At 33.6% G+C, this 22,879-nt stretch overlaps 3 protein-coding genes across 3 annotated transcripts; 2 read left to right on the top strand and 1 right to left on the bottom strand.

The window, feature by feature from the left end:
- Positions 1–40: 40 nt before the first annotated feature.
- Positions 41–2,591, top strand: LOC112776104 (large ribosomal subunit protein uL18). Its single transcript, XM_025820090.3, has 9 exons — positions 41–153; positions 581–650; positions 765–856; positions 1,047–1,173; positions 1,298–1,377; positions 1,488–1,604; positions 1,689–1,823; positions 1,935–2,104; positions 2,232–2,591. The coding sequence occupies exons 1-9, from the start codon at positions 151–153 to the stop codon at positions 2,344–2,346; spliced, it is 909 nt and encodes a 302-aa protein (XP_025675875.1). The 5' UTR covers positions 41–150; the 3' UTR covers positions 2,347–2,591.
- Positions 2,592–3,666: 1,075 nt separating this feature from the next.
- Positions 3,667–10,228, bottom strand: LOC112775425 (beta-galactosidase 1). The gene is made up of 19 exons (XM_025819023.3): positions 9,644–10,228; positions 9,355–9,450; positions 9,113–9,225; positions 8,893–8,959; positions 8,657–8,749; positions 8,396–8,539; positions 7,820–7,908; positions 7,545–7,650; positions 7,375–7,462; positions 7,109–7,227; positions 6,831–6,995; positions 6,440–6,618; positions 6,226–6,335; positions 5,831–5,940; positions 5,610–5,720; positions 5,413–5,523; positions 5,040–5,245; positions 4,602–4,938; positions 3,667–4,262 (listed from the first exon to the last, which is right to left on the bottom strand). The coding sequence occupies exons 1-19, from the start codon at positions 9,824–9,826 to the stop codon at positions 4,152–4,154; spliced, it is 2,538 nt and encodes an 845-aa protein (XP_025674808.1). The 5' UTR covers positions 9,827–10,228; the 3' UTR covers positions 3,667–4,151.
- Positions 10,229–14,269: 4,041 nt separating this feature from the next.
- LOC140182109 (uncharacterized) lies at positions 14,270–15,607 on the top strand. The gene is made up of 3 exons (XM_072228217.1): positions 14,270–14,513; positions 14,607–15,268; positions 15,395–15,607. The coding sequence occupies exons 1-3, from the start codon at positions 14,270–14,272 to the stop codon at positions 15,605–15,607; spliced, it is 1,119 nt and encodes a 372-aa protein (XP_072084318.1).
- The last annotated feature ends 7,272 nt before the right edge of the window (positions 15,608–22,879 follow it).

The following is a 22,879-nucleotide window of genomic DNA, read 5'->3' as shown; positions in this document are numbered from 1 at the left end:
CCCAATTATGACTGGTAGTAGCAGTAGTGCTTTACTGCGTTAGAGGCTCCTAATAAAAGCCTAAAACGTAAAACCCTCAACTCTCTCGTTTCGAGCATCAGCAGCTGCCACCACCATCATCATCATCGTGCAGCAGATCCAGCTTCACCAATGGTGATCCCTCTTTCTCTCATTTCCTCTTCTCCCTCTCCGTTTCTTAATCAATTCCCCATATTCATATCACCATTTATTTAATTCTTATGTTTTCTTCATTTTTATTTTCTTTTCCAAGAACACATTGTCATTCAGTAACAATTTGAAAGAGAAGAAGCTAGTTTTCCCCCTTTGTTTGTATCTGAGTCTGTTAGAGTGAGCTTTCTGGTAACTTTGGTAAAAGGAAAACAAAGTTTCAATTTTTTCGGGAGATTCTTAGATCTTCGGTGTTTGATATTCCGGTTCTTGTGCTCTTTTGTGTGTGTGTGTGTGTGTTGGCTTATATTTAATTGGTCGTAATTAAACTCTAGTATGTAGATATTCTTATGCTTTTGAAACAGCATATTTAACCATTTTTTTTTTCATCTCTGTAATTCCTGAAAATTAGGTTTATGTTAAGGCTCAGAAAGGTAAGGCCTACTTCAAAAGGTATCAAGTGAAGTTCAAGAGAAGAAGAGGTAGTGTATTGTTATTGTTATCAAACAGTTTACACTGTGTTTCTTATCTCTAATGTGCTTTGTTTTAAAAAAATTTAGAAACATTGATGACTTTATTTCATAAAAATTTTGCAGAGGGAAAGACTGACTACCGGGCCAGGATTCGGTTGATTAACCAAGATAAGAACAAGTACAACACACCTAAATACCGTTTTGTTGTGCGATTTGTATCCTACTTTAGTTTTGTAGGTTAACATTTTTTCAGTAGCTTGTACTTAATTGAAATTATTTTATAGAAATGTTTACAGGAATTTTTGTTTGATGCTATGCTTTTTTTGTTAAAATTGATTATGCTCAAGTGATTGTTAGTCAATGCTACCTTGAGTTCATGAGTATTATCCTTAGCATCATTACTAGACAAACAAGGATATCGTTGCACAAATAACATCTGCTAGCATTGCCGGTGATATTGTTCTTGCTGCAGCTTATTCCCATGAGCTGCCTCGCTATGGCCTTGAAGTCGGTCTTACTAACTATGCTGCAGGTACTTCATCTGTGGAAATCCTTTCTCTCCTTCCCTCTGTCCGTGTCACCTTTCTTTTGCTGTTGTATCTGTAACTATGCCAAGTGTTTTTCACCTGTGATTGAACATATTAAAATGTTACCAGCTTATTGCACTGGACTTCTTCTGGCCCGCCGAGTCCTTAAAATGCTTGAGATGGATGAGGAGTATCAAGGGAATGTAGAGGTATGAAAATTGAAGTGCTTGTGCTTGCTTGCTATCTCTTACTTTCATAAATACATGTGCGACACCTGAATGGTTTTATAATTTGACTGAAAAATATGGTTACATATCAGGCTAGTGGTGAGGATTTTTCTGTTGAACCTGCTGACACAAGGAGGCCATTCCGTGCTCTCCTCGACGTTGGTCTTATTAGGACCACAACTGGAAACCGTGTGTTTGGTGCCCTTAAGGTACTAATTCTTATGTTGCATTGATCGTCTATGTTTCCTTTTCTTTTTAGTATGTTGGAGTAAAATAATTGTGATGGTTTTCAGGGAGCCTTGGATGGGGGTTTGGATATCCCTCACAGTGAGAAAAGGTTTGCTGGTTTTGATAAGGAGAAGAAGGAGCTTGATCCTGAGGTTCACCGCAAATATATCTTTGGTGGACATGTTGCTGCCTATATGAAGGTATGGGTGAATATCTTACTGGCTTTTAGTTGTAAATTTTTATGAATTATTAATCAAAATAAGAGATTTCAGTAATTTGTCTGACCATTCAATTTATTTAATCTCTCATAGACTTTGGAGGAAGATGAACCAGAGAAATACCAATCACACTTCAGTGAATATATCAAGCGTGGACTCAGTGCCGATGGAATTGAGCCATTGTACAAAAAGGTTCATGCGGCCATTCGTGCAGATCCCACCATCAAGAAGTCAGGGAAGCAGCCACCAAAGGAACACAAAAGGTAAAAAATAAAAATTGCCTAGATTTATGGGGATTAAAAAATCTCACCATTTGTTTGACTTTGAAACATGTGGGTTTGGTTACTTTGTTTTAGCACTACTCATTATATATTGCCCTCTTTTCTGCAGGTACAACTTGAAGAAGCTTACATATGAGGAGAGGAAGGCTAAGTTGATTGCACGCCTGCAGGCCCTCAACTCTGCAGCTGGTGGTGAAGATGAGGATGACGATGATGACGAGTGAAGATTTACTGTGGATGTAGCGGTGCAACTTATTTAGAATGTGTAACTTGCATTTAGTGAATCGTTTTCTTGAAGATTTATGTTCTTGCATTTTTTATCTCTTAGGTCACAAATTTTGGATACATGTTGGGTTGAGTCTTTTGGTCAATTTCGTGTTAGCCTGCATTATTGTGATTTACCTTGTTTTGGTTCATACAAGTCATAAGTTCTTTACCATAATACGATCCTTTATTTTATTTTGCGAAAGTCTAATTTCTAAGTTGTGGCTGTGCCTGGATCGGGTAACATGGATTTCTTGAAATTTTTTGGGATTTGATGAAAATGAATAAAAATTAAAGCATCAATTTCTAAAAAGTTAACGTTTTCAGAAGGAAAAAAAATGAGTATATATCCATTTTGGTCCTCAAAGAATTTCGGATTAGACACTTTAGTCTCCAACTAAAATTAATTACTTGATTGATTGATTGGTTTCTAACAATTAATTTTGTCTGTCATTTCGGTCTTTGGCTCTGTCAATTCTAACGGAAGACAAAATGGTCTCTTGACAACTTTAATAGGGGACAAAATCTAACAAGGGATCAAAATACTTTTATTTGAAAACGACGACGACGAGTCTTAACAAATTGGACTTGTTGTCTAGATTTTTTTTTCTTGTGAACATTGAAATTGTAGAGTGTGCATTGTATAAATTGAAGTTACAGTATTAGATTGTTAGTGTTATGCGAGATATGATGGAAATTGGGAGAGAATAATATCGTTTCCGAACAGAAGAGGTCAGGGACCATTTTGTGTTAGAGTTATTAGGGACTATTTTGTCCTCCGTTAGAATTGACGGAATAAAAGACCTAAGTGACTGACGGAGTTAATTGTTAGGGACTAATCGAATAATTAATTTTAGTTGGAGACTAAAGTGCCTGGTTTGAAATTCTTTGAGGAACAAAATAGGTATATACTAAAAAAAATTAATTCGGTCATAAAGAATAAAGAAGAATGTAAACAAGATTTCGTTTTCCAGTAATATTCCCCCATCAGGTAATACTGTAGTCATTAGTTAAGTTTTTTTTGGTGACTAGTCATTAGTTAAGTGGTTCACTACTAAATATATTTCTAGATAATTTATTTTCTAAATAAATGAAACACGACCAACTTAAACTATGAATTTCACTTGTAGGCAAGGCATTATAAAAATGACATAACTCTCACCAAATAAAAGAAAATAACAATATAACCAATTAGTAGTCTAATTTAAGAATTAAGAGGTAGTATCATTCATAAACTGAGAAGAATAAGAGGTGTAAGAATAAAAAAGGTAAACATAAAATGAAATAAAACATAACATAATTTCATCTTATCATGTTGGCAAAGTATCTTACACTTACAGGGAAGAAAATAACTAAAATCTAGATTAAATTTCTCTCAATGCAGCTTCATATGGAAAATTATATTACTATGGAAGCAAGTGACTTCCACAGAATACAAACAACTTGAACTTGCACATGGACTCAAATCTTTGCCGTCTCAATGTGCATTATCCAATCAAACTCTTCACTTCTCTGTAACAAATCTGAACACACCAATATATATGTACACATTCCACAATTTTCTCAATCCCTATTAGGCTTTTTTATCAACCACATGGTGTGTTGTGTTTTTGCAACTTCACCTTTGGTAATAAAAAGCCAAAAATCAATGCTTGTGGTGTTGTATTAGTGCACACCTAAAATCTTGAATTGAATATAGCTGATAAAAAATCCAATCTTGAACCACCCTTTTATTCTACATTTGTTTTCTGAGGTTGGAAATTGATTAGGTGCAAATGGCTTCTACTGAAAGTTTCTTCATGACATTTGGACATGGATCTCCTCCAAAAAGTTCAGGTGCCACTGTTACTGCACATGAATTTTGGCCAATACAACTCTGCAATAATAAAGTTGTTGAGTAATGCTAAATTAAATAAGCTGAGTAAAAGTTACCATAAATTAAATGGATCATTTGACATGCATAATTGCACTTCAGGCTTTAAAACTAAATTAAAAAAAAAGTTTTCTTAAATCCCAATTGAGAAAATATAAGGAATCAACTTTTAATTAGCCAACATTAGCCAATTTTATGGTTTAGATTTATAATTTAGGATTAAGGATTTACGATTTAAAGTCAAGAATTTAAGATAGAATAATTTTTAAAAAATTGATTGATGTTGGCCGAAAAAATTGGTTCCTTAGCATTGCTCTTCAAATTTGTAGCAAGAAATGATACCTTTTGGAAGGCATCATAGGACTTATGGGCATGGCAGCTTCCTTCACGGTAGTTTCCACACGAGCCAACCGGAGTGCCGAAGCTAGCGAACTTGATGGATGAGATCTTCTGTCCAGGACCACATGACAAATGTGCTTTTGGCCTCACAGGTTTGCTAACTTTTCCAGAAGATTCCATCTGATAACTTACAAGATTTGGCTGCCACTCATAAATATCAGCACACACACTATCTATATCCCTTCTAACCAAAAATATCCCATTGGGGTCTCCACCCATTTCCTCAAACACAACCAATAAATTCCCAGCTGGTTTCAGCCAAGAATGAGGAACATGATACCTGAAATATTATCAAATTTAAGTAAGGTTGGTGAAAATTTTCTTAAGTGCATTAACAAAACAAAACTCCAGAGAAATTTAGAGATATCTCTCAATTCTCACCATCTTTGAGAAGGCTCGCCGCAGTTACTTAAACATTTCTTCTCATTATAAGTACCAGCATAGTCACAGGATCCACACGAACCGGATGCTTTGTAAGCAGGCCAGTACCGGCCAAGACTCTGTCCGTTTATCCAGATTTGTCCTTTGCCCATGCTTGCCATGTCTAAAGCCAATGGCGCGCTCCCTGCCGGAGAATCAAAAGTGGTCTAATGCAAAAATGATGTTAGTTTATGTCCATTGTTTCAACTAGTGAAAGCCAAAAAGGTCTCCTTACCACAACAAAATGAAAAATCTTATACTTATTATTGGTTTTATTTGCAAGAATAGTAGTTGAGAATAAAATGATAAGTTCATGTAACTTTGTGATACTCACTTTGTACCAAGTCAAGGGCTGCCTTCGCGACACAAAGAAACCCTGCATCCACTCAACTGAGGAACTTCCGGTAAGTGAATGAAGACTCAATGCTTCACCTTTAAGACCAACCTGAGTGGAACATGAACTCAAATGAGTACCAAGCTAAACTAAGCAGTAAGAAAAAGATAAGCCTTAGTAAGTGTTTGAAGAATAACCTTGTAAGACCACTTCTGCCATGTTAAGTCCCTCTTCCCTTCATTGAGACCACTTAATGTAATTGGACCAAGAACACCAGCATTCCATCTTTCAAAATGTGGACCAACATTCTGCACATAAGTAATGTATTTTTAGTGTTAAGTCATAAGTCATAACACACTGATTTAGACGTGTCACGCATGTGCGCATGGACAGCGATAGATATAGAGGGAGAATATACCGGGAGACCAACTGCAACACTAAGAATGGAGATTTTGTTAACACCAGCTCTGAGCTTCACACCCTGGCTAAATGTTAGTTTGGGGAATTCTAAGCTTCCGTAAGCAGTTCCTGATCAAAGAGTATCAAAGTAAAAATGATGAAGCTCAAGCTATTATGCAAACAATCATTAGCTTCAAATGTAAAATGTGATGCTTGCAATGCAATATTTGGGAAAGAAAATTCAAGAAAGAAAACTATATCCATTGTGTTTGACAAATGGCTTCCTCTTGGATCTTACCAAGAAAAAATGCAATTATTATAGTCAAATTTTATTAAAACCCCTGAATCAATGCAATTGTTCTTGGTACTTTGAAATTACATATTGCTGAATCAAATTTAAGTAATGCTGCTCACCTGATAGCTGACCATTGACAAAAACATGCATAGCATGTCCAGCAGACATTGCTGTAAGAACAGGATCCTTTCCATTCCTTAAAAACCATTCGTTGGAATTTATCACAACACTGACAAGAAAAATAGCAAGTAATTAGACATAGAACAGTGACAAAATTTCCAGTGATGTTGTAACCAACAATTATATGAGACTATAGTGTTTTATGTCACTCACTCTGTAGAGTACCACAAGTAGTCAGATAAGTCCCTTGTTACATTTAACTGCTCCAACAGACCAGTCACTGTGAAGGAACTATCATCGGTAGAGGTCGTCTCATCATTAAATGCTTTCCAAGAGAGTCCTCCATGAATAGGAACTCGAGTCATCTTCATTTGCGCACTTTGCGCACCAACCTGACCAGGAGATTATTAAAAACTTTAGTCTTCTATTCTTGTAACTTTAGCAAGAACATTAAAATTTAAATAAGACAACAATAAGGTGTTATTCCTTTCGTTTTGTGTGTCTACTTCCATGAAAATGAACAAGTAAATCTTGTTGGCAATTATAACTGCATATAAGAATAGTCATTGAAATATAAATTCACTCTTATTTTTCTTTCCCTCACCCTTGCAGTGTTATAAACAGTGTGCTTGCAATCAGGAAGAATGCTTATAGACCAAGGAGGCAAGTTGTAATGCAAATTTCCAAATGACACCGTTGCATAGGATCGTGGATTATAGTTTGCAAGAAAAGCAGAACATGCTCCAGACTTTGATTTGAAGACATGAGCCTGTAGTGTGGTGAACAAAAGTTAGAAATTCAGTTTGATTTCGAATCATTCTAGACATGGCTGGTTTATTCTCACATAACTAAGCATATTTTATAGTTTTAAGTGACTTATACCTCTTCATAGTTTCCAAGCCTTTGTACAACAGGATCTGCAGACACTAAAGCAGGTTCAGAAAGTTTAATTGCCCTGTGTAAATCTCTCAGATGACCCCATTTCGGGTGCCGAGGCAATCCTGCATAGAGCAGAAAGAAATAAATGAAGAATGTAAGATCATGCAAGAAATGTTCTAATCTGCTATCATAGACTTGAACTTTATTCTATATGATTCAAGAAAATGCATAACAAAATGAAAATATCAGTAAGTATGAGAGGCGCATACCGTATTCATCGAGAGGCGCATCATAATCATAGCTTGTAGCAATGAAGGGACCACCAGCAGTTCGACCGAAATTTGTACCTCCATGATACTGGAATGGACAGAACACAAGGGACTTAGTTGAATGAAACAGTGAAAACCAGAGATTGAAATCTAACAGATACTGAAACTACCATGTAATAATTGACAAATGATCCTCCTTTCTGTATGAACCTTGCAACAGAAAATGCCAAATCCTCAGCAGGTCTGTGAGGAACTGGACCTCCAAACTCAGTATACCTGCAAGTTTAAACAGAGAAATCAAAGGTATGGTCAGAAAGATACCTCTAGCTTTTATGTAACAATGCACCAATTCAAAATAACATTCAATTTGGACAACATAGTAATAAATTTTTTAATATGAATTTATTTTGAAATGAAGGTCAAGGGAAGTAAAAACTTATCATACCATCCAGTCCAAGCTTCTGTCCACATCTTTGGTTTGTAAGCCTTATTTGGAGAGAAGTAATCACAATAGAAGCCATTGCAAGTGTTAATCTGCAATAAAAGTCAACACAAATATTAATATATTATCAGCAAAAAATTTGATTTACTTGAAAATACAAATATTTCTTGACTGCATGCCAAGAATATTAAAATGATTTCACTCAATAATGGAATGTCATGTTTTGAATTATTTCACCACAGGTAATCATGCTAATTTCACTAATGTCTAATGACACCTCAACATAATAATAAGAATAATATTGAAATGACATAAAAGGTAAATCACAGCCATGCAAGAATGAAGCATAATTCATTCTCATAATTCATAAACTCTAGTCTTGTGTCTGACCAAAATTTGAAAATGACAAATTTGTCCTACATTGAAATTTACTATTAAAAACAAGTGGACATATTTGCCCTCCTTTATACATGTACCTAAGGATACTGTTCAGTATCCCCCACCAAGGACAAGGAGAATAAGAATATGAACATGTTTATAGAAAGTAACAAGAATTTTGTTAGATTAGATGGTACTTACAACTGGGTCAGGAGCATCATCTTGCTTGCACATGACCCATGGAACACCAGTTCTAAGTCCTAAAGCCATATGTGCTGCCCAATCAGTGTATGCTTTACCTTGAGCACCAAGTTCATACTCCATAGGTCCATATTCATTTTCAATCTGTTAACAAAATCAATAGTTTGAAAAGGGTAATACTCTCAGTAAATTTATATGTTAATAAAGCATGAAGTTAGATGTTGAACTAAGAGGAAGGGTAGTTAGGTATTTTAATCTTACCTGTGATAAAATTATTGGACCACCCTGAGACTCAAATAACCTTTCTGCTTTCATCATATCCACAATCTTAGTGGTAAATCTTTGCATTTGATACTTCAATACATTAACATGGAAAAAAAGAAGGGAAAAAAAAGTTACTAAAATAGAATAAATAATAAGAAAATTAACATCAAAGATAGGGGAAAAATATTAGATTTTTACATTGACTTTTGGTCAAAAAGGACTATTTCTCTCACCTTAAATGGCCCATTGTCTGTTCTGAAGCTAATGCCTGGTATGTACTTAAGCCAAACAGGGAAACCGCTGAAAAAAGTAGAAAAACCATTAAGTTAAAAGTTAAAGTTGAAGCTATTTAAGATGTTCCAATTTCAAAGTTTCCATATAAACAAAGTTTTATTATTATTTCTTTTTTTGGTTAATTTGTAAAGAGAAAAATTGAATCATTTGATTGATTACCCGAAATTCCACTCAGCACAGACATAAGGACCAATTCTGAGGTGAACATAAAGGCCTGCTTGCTGAACCAGCCTTATGAACTTCACCAAATCATAATTCCCCTCAAAATAATACTACACTCATCAACAAACAAAAGGTTCATTAATTCTCACAACTAACTCATAAATAACAAACTGAAATAAAATAAAAAGAAGCATTTTCTTCAAACACCAGAAGCAAAAACAGCATGCATTGTTCATTACTTTGCCAGGTGAAGGCTCATGTCCATTCCAGAACACATAAGTTTGAATAACATCCAAACCTCCTTCCTTGGCCTTCTGTATAAGATCTGGCCACATCTGCCAAAAACAATTAAAATAAAATAAAAAAAAAAAGTAAAACTTAGCATTGCATAATGAATAAATAAGTTCAAAAAAATAAAAAATAAATACTTAGGATTGCAAAAATCCTTATTGAAAAAGGAAGAAACTTTAAGGTACCCATTTGAAAAAACAAAGACCCCATAAAAGCACATTTTGATAGTATTAGTACCTCAGGAGTGCTTCTTGGGTAATGAATGGAGCCAGAGAGAAGTATCCTTCTTTGTCCATTGATGGTGATAGCTTTATGGTCATAGGACACTGAAGCTTCACCTTCACCAACCAATGAACATGCCAACACCACCAAAATTAATGCCACATTCCACACTTGTTTGAGCTTCTTCATCCCCATCATACTCCAATCTCTTCTTTTCTCACCTTATTCTATGCTTTGATGCATAGAGAGAAATGCTTATGCAAGTGAGATATTTCTGTTTTGTTTTGTTTGAACTGTGAAGTGTGAACTATTATTCTCTTCCTTTTACTGACTTTGTTTCTTTTTGGCAGAATCAATGACCAATGAAGAGAAGAAAAAGAATAAAGGGAGAGTTGAATTGCTGAGAAAGTGAGAAAGACTCTGTTTTTCTTCTTTACTCTTTCTTTGGGAAGGAGAAACAAAAACAGAATTAGTAAATTAGTTGTTGTAAGAGATGGTGATGTTGGGGTTGCAGAAAATGAAGGGTGCTTTGCAGTTGCTTTTATAAACACTCAGAAGTGGATGCTATTTCAGAAAAAGTTAGACCCACAATCTTGTCCTTATTTAAAAAAATTTATATGAAATTAATAATTAAAAATTATTAAATATTTTAACATATTTGACGAAATTATTATTAAATAATTTTTAAATATCAATGTTAATTCATTTAAATTTTTATTTTATAAAAATATATTTATTTATTTAAATACTATTTATTTACTCTTATTTATAATTTTACATTGAACTCTTTAAAAGAGACATTAATTCTTCTTTTGTTGTTAAATATAATTGTTTTTTTTTTTCAAAATTTCGTTTTTTTATATTGAATATTTATTTATAATTTTGTATTATAGATTTTTTTTAATTGAAAATTCAAATACAGAAGTTCGGAGCTCGGGGGCTTCGGCGTTTGGACCCTTTTTCACAAACAAAGCGCGTTTTTCCTGTTTGAGTGTTTTTTTTTTTTTTTTTTTTTTTTTTTTTTTTTTTTTTTATTTACATGATATGATATGAGTTTTCTGTTGTATCTACCAACCCCATAAAATGAAAACGAAAAAATGTTATATTTTTTAATTTTTATACAATGTTATATTTTTTTTTCTATTATTTTCATACAATTGTATTATTGTTTTTTTAACAATTGTATTAATTTTTTAGTATTAAAAATATTTATAGAGAGAAAAACAAAGTAAAATGAAATTATTTTTTAATATTAGGGTAAAGTATATTTTTTGTTCCTGAAGTTTGGTAAAAATTTTAAAATTATCCCTAAGTTTTATTTTGTTTCAATTTTGTCCCAAAAATTTTCAATTTGCATCAAATATACCCTCGACGGCTAAATTTTTAAAAAATTTAAGACGAAATAATGCAAGAAAATTATGCTTGATTTGCTTGTGTTAAGGGTTGTTCTTATGAAATCGTTGTTGAATCGGTCTTAAATTTTTTGAAAAATTAGCCGTTAGGGGTATGTTTGATGCAAATCAAAAACTTTTGAGACAAAATAAAATTTAGGAGTATTTTTAAAACTTTTGTCAAACTTTAGGAAAAAAAAAAAAAGTATACTTTACCTTTAATATTATAAAACAAAAAGTGTATACTTGAGATGTATAAAATAAAAAAATAATACAAGTATACTTTCATTTGAAAAATGTAAATTGGGTTGATAATTTAGAAATTTTCTAATTATGAACTTTTTAAGGAATTAAATATTTCTTATAAAAAAATATCTTGTGCATGTTTTCTTTAAGAAAATTTCTTGTGCATTTAAAACCATAAGAACTTAAAAGAATTTGAGGAATTATTTACTCTCTGAACATCCTTCTAATTCCTAATTAATACATAGAGGAATAATTAATTCATTCTTTGAGACTTTAATATATTGATTATATAAGAAAATTATTAAGAGACTAAATTATATAATTATTATTTTTTAATAAAAAATTATCATCTTTTATTTTTTAAGAATTGTATTAAATGTTTTGATAACCGCACCTTCAGAATCATTTCATTTATGATATTTTGAGACAAAAGGACAGAAATATTCTCTACCCAATATTCTCCATATATAGGTCTTAGATTTTATTATAATGTCACTACAAACTGCAGATTTCATTCCACTTGAATAAACAACCAAAAGTGGCAAAAATTTGTGACAAAATCCCAAAAAATGAAAGAAATTAAAGCATTGAAGAATAAACTCCAAAAATTTCTTTCACGATGTATAAAAGTACCTTATCTATTGAAGGGAATAAAAAACTATGATGCGAAAATTAATTTAATTATTAGACTATGGATTCAATAGTGCCATAATTCTCAAAATAGAAATGAGAACACTTTCAATGAGATGGAGTTGAAATGGATTAATTAATATACTATCTCTTACATATTTAATTTGTATTGTTGTTCCCTAAAATAAAAAACTTCAAATATCAATTTAATTTGAGTAATGCTATTTGTATGCACTTTTATTTCATATGCACTGTCTTCACCACTGAATAGAAGTGTAAAGTTTTTATAAAATTTGGATAATGCTAGGTAGACAAAAAAACAGCTAAATTTTGTCTTATTTAACATTAATTAATTGTCGTAACAATTAATGAATGCTACATAAGGCAAGTTATGCCTGTTTTTGGCTGATTTTCTTTTGTTACCAAATATTTCCAAAATTTATAAACTTTATCTCCCATCTAATATTAAAAAATCCTATATATAAACTCAATATGCAAAATAAAAAAGTATATACAATAATTTTAAGAGTTTAATTTCGATGGACTGACGGTATAAAATTACACAGTCGTGCAATCATAACCGTTCTGTTAGATAACCATTCACGCAATTAATATAAAAAAAGTAGTTATTTTTACTAATGTGGTGTTACGAGATTGGATGCACGTTACACTTGGCATCAAAATTTATTTTTAATTTTAATTTAATAAATTTTTCATGTATTATTATTCTACCATATAGCTTAGGTAACCTCATATATACCTTAGGAAGATGAGCAGTGAAGTGAGCGGGAAGAGACTTTGAGGGTGAAACACGGTGAGGCAGCCGGTAATGTCGGCGGAAGAGATAAGGGGGAGAGCGGGGGAGGGATTGCATCAGGGGAAAAGGAGGATCATATTTCGGGAGGGGTTTCTAAGCCTTTGAAGGTTTCTTTTAGGGACAAAGTTGTGGGTTCCAAGATTGCTAAAACTTTTTCACTTGTTGAAACTCTATCGGGAGATAACATTGCGGTAGTTTCTGGGAAGCAAGGAGATCTCTTGCCACCGAGTGTCACGTTTACCCAAGAAGCTAAGAATTGCTTGGCAGAACCTTATAAGGATGCTATAGTGATTAAGGTGCTAGGTAAACACTATAGCTACACTGCATTGTCTCATAAACTCCGAACGGTATGGAGGATTAAGGGAGGTTTTGATTTATTGGACGTGGGATTTGACTACTTTCTTGTGAAGTTTGATGTAGCTGAGGAGCGAGAAAAGGTTCTCTTAGGAGGTCCGTGGATGATCGAGGAAAATTATGTGGCTGTGAAGTCTTGGGATCAAGAGTTTAGATCAAGTGAAAACTGTTTTGGAGCAACTTTAGTGTGGATTAGAATTTCCGGATTACCAATTTGGTGCTACCAAGAAGATGCAATGCTCCGTGTTGCGGCTGCAGTTGGCATTCCCGTTAAGGTTGATTTGGCAACAAAATTAGCTGAAAGAGGACGATATGCTCGAGCCTGTGTTCAGATAGATTTAGGATTGCCAGTGACTAAGAATATTCTTGTTGAAGGTGTTGAATATGAGGTTGAATATGAAAGTCTTCACCTTATTTGTGGCTCCTGTCTCAAGTTTGGTCATGATATGAAGGTGTGCAAGACTGACAGCAATGCAGGAGGAGGAACTAATGCCAAGGTTATCAGCGATGTAGCAAAGCAGCCAGAAAGCTCAAATTCAAAAAATCCAGTACATGTGGAAAAGGCAAGTTTTCATTTTGGTAAGAATCTTGGAGATGAGACTGTAAATGTTACTGTCCCGGATTTGGTGGAGAGTGATTTGCATGCTGTTCATGTAGACCATGCACAACATGAGGATTTGGAAGGTTGGACTCAAGTGATTAGGAAAGGAAAGTATAAAATGGGTCAAAAGCCTTCTCTTAGCACCCATCAGGTCCAACCAAAAGTAAAGAAGACTCCTAACAAGGCTACCAATACTTGGACAAGGCCTAATCACCAACGTACAATACATGCAACTGGATCCAAAGTAAAATTAAGCAGGGGCATCAATATTGGAAAACCGGTTAGTGTGGCTTCTTCGGGGACCCGGCACAATGTTCATCATCAGCAGCAAGGTGAGACAACAAATGGCACTGTGCGAAAGCGTCCTCGCCCAAACTCTTTGCAGAATTCACCAGTAGATAAGGATGGAGCATCGACGGCGGGTATGGTGCAAGTTTTGACGGAGAAAATTGGGCTGCAACTTGAGAGTCCATTAAAGGCAGGATCGTCGAAGACAGGGACATCATGTTGAGTCTCGGGTTTGTTATTGGAGCTCTCTTTTTGCTGTTTTTATGGATAGTTTCAATATCATAGCTTGGAATGTGAGGGGTGCGTCTAACAAGATGGCCCGTGTGCATTGCAAAAATTTGGTGAGAATATATAAACCATCTTTCTTCTTTCTCTTTGAGACTCATACCATGTTTAATAATTTGAAGAATTTTTGGGATAAGTTAGGTTTTCATTGTGTTGGTATTGAGGAAGCAGTAGGACACAGGGGTGGAATTTGGTTTCTATCTTCTATTGCTAATGCTTCTTGTGTGGTTATTGATCAAATTGACCAATGTATCACAGTAAAAGTGAGTGTGGGTAACTTAGTTTGGCTTTGTAGTGCAGTATATGGGAGTCCTCAATTCGAAAAAAGATGTATGCTTTGGGATCATTTGCGTTCTATTAATTCAGGCCATAATAGACCATGGATGGCCGTTGGTGATTTTAATGAGATTGTGGCACCAGATGAGAGTACAGGTGCTTATTTTTCTTCTCACAGAGCTAGTCTATTAGCTACTACTCTAGATGACTGTGAGCTCTTTGATCTTAAAGTGACTGGTAGGAGATATACTTGGTATAGAGCAGTTCAGGCTGGCAGGGACTTGGCTAAAAGGTTGGATAGAGCTATATTTAATGAGGCGTGGATGATAATGTTTCCTGAGGGTTATTCTGAAATTCTTAGCAGGCTTCATTCTGATCATTGTCCTATTTTAGTTCGTTGTCATGGTAGCCCCAGAGTGAAAGGTTCACGTCCTTTTAGGTTCCAAGCTGCGTGGGCAACACATCCTTCTTATAAACATGTTATTAGTAAGGCTTGGAATCAAGAGTTTGGAGGCGTTACCGAAAGGCTTAAGATGGTTCAACAGGCTTCTTTGGACTTCAACTCAAAGATTTTTGGAAATATTTTTGTGCGAAAAAATAAGCTGGAATATCAGATTGATCAGATTCAACGGCGTTTGGAGGTTACCGATGTGTTATCTCTGAGAATTAAAGAAGCTGAACTGAGGGAAGATTACAATAGGCTTTTGTTGCAAGAAGAACTTTTTTGGTACCAGAAATCTAGAGAGCAGTGGGTCAAGTATGGGGATAGAAACACTAAATTCTTTCATCTTCAGACTTTGGTACGTAGAAACCATAATAGAGTACATGGATTATATGTTAGAGATGGGTCTTGGTCTACTGATCCAGATATTCTCCAGGAAGAAGCTCTCTCTTTTTACAAGAATCTCTTTGGTACAACGGAAGAGGTTGAGGTTGATTGTTTAGGGGATGTTCCGATGCCCACTCTAAGTACTGAGGCTTGTGCGAGGTTAATTGACCCTGTCTCTTTTGCGGAAGTCAAGTCAGCAGTATTCAGTATGAGCCCTTTTAAGGCTCCTGGTCCAGATGGCTTTCAAGCTTATTTTTTTTAAGAATATTGGGAGATAGTAGGCACTGAGATTTGGAATATTGTCCGGAGCGCTTTTTTGGGAGAGTTCTTAAATCCTAGCATCATGGAAACTCTGATTGTGCTTATTCCTAAAATTGATAACCCTACCTTTATGAAGGATTTCAGGCCTATTAGCTTGTGTAATGTTGTTTATAAAATTATCACAAAAGTATTGACTAACCGACTTCGGCCTTTTCTTCCAGATATTGTTAGTCCTTTACAAGGAGGGTTTATTCCGGGTCGTGGTGCTCCTGATAATATTATTGTGGCCCAAGAAATTCTGAATTTCATGAAGCACACAAAATCCAAGAAAGGTACTCTTGCTTTTAAAATTGATCTTGAAAAAGCTTATGATAGGGTGGATTGGAGGTTTTTGGAGAGTACTCTCATTGCTTTTGGTTTTCCTATCATCACTGTTAATTTGATTATGACTTGTGTTCGTGCATCATCTCTTTCTATTATGTGGAATGGGAATAGATTGGATAGTTTTGCTCCTAGAAGGGGGCTTAGACAGGGCGATCCAATGTCTCCTTACTTATTTGTGCTTTGTATGGAAAGACTTGCTTGCTATATATCTCATAAGGTGGTCGAGGGTGTGTGGAAACCAGTTTCTGTCACTAGGGGTGGCCCAAAATTTTCTCATTTGATGTTTGCAGATGATCTCTTACTCTTCTGTCAGGCTACAAAGAGTCAGGTCCAAATGGTCATGCATTCTCTTAACATTTTTTGCAAGGCATCTGGCATGAAAGTGAATCTTGAAAAGTCTAAAGCTTTTTGTTCTAAAAATGTGACTGCTCGTAGAAGAGATATTTTTACTAGTGTTTCTTCAATACGTTTTGCTTTGGACTTAGGAAGATATCTTGGAGTTAACCTTAATCATTCCCGTACCAGTAGGGCTTCTTTTCATTCGGTGATTGAAAAGGTGAGGGGAAGATTAGCTAATTGGAAAGGAAGGCTTCTAAATAAAGCAGGGAGACTTTGCCTGATCAATTCTGTTGCAGCATCCATTCCTGTCTATCATATGTAGGTATCTTTTTTTCCAAATTGGGTTTGCGATAAATTATCTTCTATGATGAGACAGTTCCTTTGGAAGGGTCAAGTTGATGGTAAAGGTCTTTCTCTTGTTAATTGGAGGACCGTGATCACTCCAAAAAAATTTGGTGGCCTGGGTGTTAGAGATCCTGCGTGTGTTAATATATCTTTACTTGGTAAATTGGTGTGGCAACTTTTTCATTGTCAGGACAAGCCTTGGGTTGCTCTATTGAGGGCGAAGTATATGAGGAATGAGGGAGTTTTAGATGGCCCTGTCCCTTGCAATGCTTCTCATGTTTGGAAGAGTATCTCAAAGGCTTTTGGTGCTCTTAAGGATGCCTTCTCTTGGTGCGTTGGGTCACTTGATCAATCTTTTTGGTTTGACAATTGGAGTATTGAGGGTCCAATTGCTCAAGATGTCCCTTTTGTACATATATCTGACTCTGATTTAACTATTAGAGACGTTTGGAAAGATGGTCAATGGAATCTCCATGATATTTTCTCTATCATTCCAGAAGATGTCAAACAGCGTTTGAATGCTTATAATCCGGATTTGAATGCTGGAGAGAGTTCGGGTTGGTCGTGGGGTGTGGCATCTTCTAGACTTTACTCAGCTAGGAGTGGGTACAGTTGGCTAGCCAAAAGAAAGTTTGACTGGAATGAGCATGATAATTGGTTGTGGGTATGGCGACTGCATATTCCTGAGAAGTACAAGTTCTTGATTTGGCTCAGTCTTCATAATGCTATTCCTACGGCAGAGTTTCGTTTGGGTCGTGGTTTAGCTTTATCTAGCACCTGTCATCGATGTCAGAATGGTTCTGAATCAATTCTTCATTGTCTTCGGGAGTGCCCTAGTGCCAAGGAGGTCTGGAACCTTTTAGGCCTGTATTCAGATAACTCGAATTTACATGATTGGCTCTATAGAGGTGCAAGGAGTGAAAATATTTTTCTTTTCTTTTCGACCATCTGGTGGATTTGGAGAAGCAGGAATCATGACTTATTTAATACAGATGATTCATGGAGTGCTAGTAAAGTGGTGAGTTTGATTCGTAGTTCAGTAAGGGAGTTTCATACTATTTTTGCTATGCATCAATCTATGTCTCCTCCTTCACTTTGTTTGCATTGGGTTCCACCTCCAGTTTATTCTGTTAAATTGAATTGTGATGCTAGTTGGTTTCCTCCTTCTGGCTATGCTGGTTTTGGTTGTATCATTCGCAATCCTGATGGATGTTGGTTGAAAGGTTGCACTGGGAAAGTCGAAGTGTGCAGTGTTCTTTTTGCTGAATTGTATGCAATTTGGAGAGGCTTACTTCTTGCTTGGGAGAGTGGATTTCGTGAGGTTATTTGTGAAACAGACTGTTTAGAAGCTCTTTTCTTGGTAAACCAAAGAATGCTTGGTAAGGATATTCCGGAATGGGATTTGGCAAAGCATATACAGGAGGTTATGAATTGGAATTGGAGAGTCTCTATTCTTTTAATTCAGAGGACTGCAAATAGTGTTGCAGATTGTATGGCTAAAGCAGCTGCTTCTGTCGCGGACATTCACTCGAATTGGAGCCAACCATGGAGTGAGCTTCAACATCTAATAGATTTAGATATGACCCTAGCCAATTAATTTGGTTTTGTCTCTTTTTTTCTTTCTTTTCTATTTAGTCACAAAAAAATATATATATATACCTTAGGAAACATTTCAAGTGCACCGGGAGTACCGGTGCACCAGTTGTTTTAACCATAGTTATCAAACTCGGACCGGATCGGCCGGTTCAACCGAAAAACCGGTGAACCAGACCATAAGCCGGTCCGGATTAACAATCTAACCGGATAAGCATGCGAACCGGTCAAATCCGAAAAACCCGATCAAACCCGGTCTAACCCGAGGCTCGAACCGGGCCGGTTGATCCGATGGCGTCATCACACAGCCCGATGATGTCAGCACGCATTTGAAACATATGCCAGCGCTGGGATTCGAACTTGCATCAGTCAAGTTATAAAGGGAGCCTGCTACCACTAGGACAAACTTACATTTTGTGTTGTAACCTATCTTTTTATGAATATATTATTAACTATTAGATATATCCTAATTAATAATTTATATATTAATTCTTTTAGTCATGCAAATTTAATATATTTTTTATTTTTTTGTTCTAATAAATTGTTCATATTAATTTAATTTATTTTTATTTTATATTTACTCTTTCTTATATTAATTATTTTTTAATTATATCATTATTAAAATAAAAATTAAACTTTGTTAAATATCAATAAATTAAAAAAAGACAAGCAAAATTTTTTTTATTAATCATGACATATTTTTGTTACTGATAATTATATGACATCTATTAATATTAATATTTTTTTAACATATATTTGAATAATATAATAGATACTAATTAATTAATAAATTAAAAAATAAGTTAATTTGATATAAAAAAATTATATAATTATTTAATTATGACCGGGTCAACCGGTTGAACCAATAACCCAGTGACCCAGTAATTTGGCCGGGTCGATTGCCGGTTCGGTTTTGATAACTATGGTTTTAACCGTTGATCTGAATTATAAAAAATATATATAATATATATTAATTGAAATCAACGGTTAAAATAACTGGTGCAGGTACTCTCCGGTGCACTTGAAATGTTTTCTATACCTTATAGCTTAGATAAGAAAGAACGAACAAGAATCGGGAAAGGAACCTTTCACTTTCAGAAATCAAAAAGAGGATTTTGATGGTTTACTTGCCGGGAGGAGAAAGGGAAAAGAGAGAAAAAAGGAACAACAAACGAATATATAATCTGCTTTATGATTTATGAATGAAAATATAAACATTATCATCATCTCTTATTGTTGCATTTCTGTTAGTTACAACTTCCTAAGTAAGTCCACATACAAAGCAATGAAAATAAATCTCATTATTAGAATAATAATAAAAAAATAATTTATTTGCATGCACTTGTTCCACTCACTCATCACTAACTCACTCAATCACCCATCAAAGCATGCATCATTGCAATTCACCAACCTGGCAACTTCAACTCCCTTTCATTTTCCATGTTTTCCCAACAACTGGACTATATATTCTAGAGTATCAAAAATATAAATCTTTATATTGTGGAAGGTTCTTCACGTCTTGATTATATGTATATTGTGATATTGTGTTCAGATTTAGAAATCAAGTCTTGATCTGTGACTCCTCACCTTCCATCAATTGAGTAGTGTTTGTTTTGGGTGCTTTTCTTTTTATTTTTCTAGAAAATGGAAAAATAAAAGATATTGTGGCTTCAATTTTGATCATGCCAACAAAAATCACATGTAGAACATTATCATTTTTCTATATACTAAAAGTAATTTAGGAAGGTAAATTTAGTTTCTACAATAATTATTTAAATTCTAAAAGAATAAAGATCAATGTTTATTGTTTTGTAAATAGTTCATCACATTGAATTTCACCAAAATTCGTAAGAGGTAATTAATTAATTAGTCTAATTGGCCAAAATGCAATATTGCAATCTGGCGTAAGTTTAGGTTGCGTTTGTGTCGAAGAACATAATAAGATAATACATTGAGATAATAAGACATAAAAGATTAAGACATAAAATTTTGTATATTTGTATTCTATTTTGTGATAAATTAGAACAAATTATGAAAATTTAATTTATTATTTTTTTTCATTTAAAAAATTTAAGACGAAAAATATAATTATGCAAAATTAACAAAATAATAAAAAAATAAAAAATAAGTTGTGTCTCTTGTTAATATGTCTGTGTTCTTTCTGTCAGGATGGACACAAAATATACTAATTTAGTAATGTCTCTGTCTATGTAACTATGTTAACATGATTTTGCCATGTATCTCTATTTCAGTATCCTGTCTCTATGAACAAACGCAATCTAATTTACATACGTTTATGTATATTCAAGGTTGCATGATATTAAAAAATTAAAATTAAAATAAAAAATTGTGCAATAAAATATGGATAAGATTCGCTCAAAACAACTTTCATTAAACCAAAAATAATAATAAAAATAAAACACTTTGATTCTTTGCATATTTAAATTGCATGGGAAACTTCCGAGGCAGAACAACAACAATGTGAAACATAACATCCCAATTGAATTATGTGCTGCCCAGAACTTTTTTATCACCCCCAATAAAAGTAAATAAATAATCATGCGACTTGCTGAAAATTAATTTTAATATTATACACGAAAGCTAATTAAAAAAAAAAAAGCAATCAAATATTTTAAACGAAAAAAAAAATATTATACAAGATTATTACAAGAATAGAATTAGCATCATATATATACATTATGGAAAAATGGTGAGTAATTAAATTAAAGCATGTATGAAAACAATTCATTAATCTGATGAGATTTTAGGGATTCATATCTTTCAAGGAATTGAATTAGCCTTTAAATGTACCAAACAAATGTAAGCTTTGCTAGCTAGTTGGAAGAGCTTATAATGGTAATATATAAAATCAAGATATAGGGTAATATTAATTAATATATATCTTGCAAGCTTAAAATAGATGATGAAAAATAATTTAAGTGTGTCGTACCAACGTGTTTCTTCAATAATGGAGTAGAAATTGTTACTTGTGGTGTATGTATTGCTATGTGTCATATGCATACTTCATTTGATTCCTAAACTTAGTTAAAAGTTGGTATGCTAGAAAGTGCGAATTTGTGCTCTCTAATTTGGGACGACATATAGTAAAAAAAAAAAAAAAGGAGAAACTCAATTACTCAACTATATATTATATTGTATGTCTTTATGATTTTTTTTTTTGAAATATTAAATTGCCCTTTTTAATTTTGGTATTGTTTTTTTTTAAAGATGTAAACAACCCATTTTATTTATGAATTTTATTTTATAATATTTTTTATTTCTTAATTAGTAGTGCCGGCTAAACCTAAATTTTTCTATAAAGTGACACTAATTTAGAAGCGAAGGATTATATCTATCTTCCTCTAGGTAAAAAAAAATATATTATAGAAAAGTTTTAAAGTATATCGGTACATTAGTGTTTTAATAAATTTTAATCGTTAGTCTTAATTATATATATTATATATATTTTTATAATTGAGATCAACGGTTAAAAATCACTGAAACACTAGTGTACCAAAACACTTGAAAATTTTTTTATATATATACAAATTTGATTGGACTACCATACATTTTAGGTGAAAGCTAAAGTTGGACAACAATGGATTAAAAATTTAAATTGCAAATAATGTGTTTCACTAGTTAATGGAAGTGAAGATTTATACATATCTGATTTTTGTTTGTGAAACCAAAGAATTAGTGTGTGTGTGTCTCCCATACATACATGAAAAAGCTAAAATAAGTTTGGTGAATTGTGAGGAAGTTTGAGTAATTTACAAAGCACGTTTTATATATACATAATACATAATGTAGAATATTTGTATGAGACAATTGTGTGCTATAAGTTTAAAGTTAACGGTTATGGGAACATGTGATGCATAAGTTTCAAGCAAGGAGAGACTCTGTGTGTTCTTTAAGATTTCTTTAATTTCTTAGTATTAATTTTAAGGTATGAGATGGTAATTAATTAACATTTCTTTTAGTTAGAGCGATCAAACAAGTTGGCTGATCAGTTCGAATTGGCTCATCACGAGCGACAAGTAAAAAAAAAAAAAAATCTATATTTAAAACGAGTCAACAAAATTACAATCCATTCAACTTGTCTGATCTGAGCTAACGAATTAAATAGATTGATTCGTTTGACTCGTTTTATTGTTTTTCTAAAATACTGTATAATTTTTAGCAATTTTTTTACTGGTATCTATACAAATTAAAAAAATTATCATACATATATATATTTTCATAAAAAATAACTGAAATCTAAAAAACTATTTAACAAGAAAGAGACTTCATATGGCAAAAAAAAAAAGAAGAGGAGAAAGTGAGTTAGACGAACCAACTCGTACACATTCAATCTGAACCCATTTAACTTGCGAGTTATACGAATCGAACCAAATTAGTCTGCTTTTAAACGAGCTGTTATTTTATCTACTAGACTCATTTATTTTTACGAATAATTTGAGTCGACTTGCGAATTACAGCTTGTTTTTATGGCTAGTTTATGTTGTTTAAAGGTTAAAATGCTAAAATTGAATGTAGATTTAGACTCTTTTGATCGTTTAATAGTTTATTAGAATTAATAAATAATGTTGTAAACTTAAAATTTTGAGACAAG

The sequence above is a fragment of the Arachis hypogaea genome, chromosome 19 (genome assembly GCF_003086295.3).
Source record: "Arachis hypogaea cultivar Tifrunner chromosome 19, arahy.Tifrunner.gnm2.J5K5, whole genome shotgun sequence".
Lineage (NCBI taxonomy): Eukaryota > Viridiplantae > Streptophyta > Magnoliopsida > Fabales > Fabaceae > Arachis > Arachis hypogaea.
This window is presented reverse-complemented; position numbering and strand designations above follow the sequence as displayed.

Excerpts from the sequence above, each read along its gene's own strand:
- LOC112775425 (XM_025819023.3), bottom strand. The coding sequence starts at position 9,826 with ATGATGGGGATGAAGAAGCTCAAACAAGTGTGGAATGTGGCATTAATT. Across the intron at positions 7,463-7,544 it reads CATTTGTCAATTATTACATG|TATCATGGAGGTACAAATTT; the intron begins GTAGTTTCAGTA and ends TGTCCATTCCAG. Across the intron at positions 4,939-5,039 it reads GGCGAGCCTTCTCAAAGATG|GTATCATGTTCCTCATTCTT; the intron begins GTGAGAATTGAG and ends ATAATATTTCAG.
- LOC140182109 (XM_072228217.1), top strand. The coding sequence starts at position 14,270 with ATGGCCCGTGTGCATTGCAAAAATTTGGTGAGAATATATAAACCATCT. Across the intron at positions 14,514-14,606 it reads CACAGTAAAAGTGAGTGTGG|GCCATAATAGACCATGGATG; the intron begins GTAACTTAGTTT and ends CTATTAATTCAG. Across the intron at positions 15,269-15,394 it reads AGAAATCTAGAGAGCAGTGG|GAAGAAGCTCTCTCTTTTTA; the intron begins GTCAAGTATGGG and ends GATATTCTCCAG.
- LOC112776104 (XM_025820090.3), top strand. Across the intron at positions 1,605-1,688 it reads GTGTGTTTGGTGCCCTTAAG|GGAGCCTTGGATGGGGGTTT; the intron begins GTACTAATTCTT and ends GATGGTTTTCAG. Across the intron at positions 1,824-1,934 it reads ATGTTGCTGCCTATATGAAG|ACTTTGGAGGAAGATGAACC; the intron begins GTATGGGTGAAT and ends AATCTCTCATAG.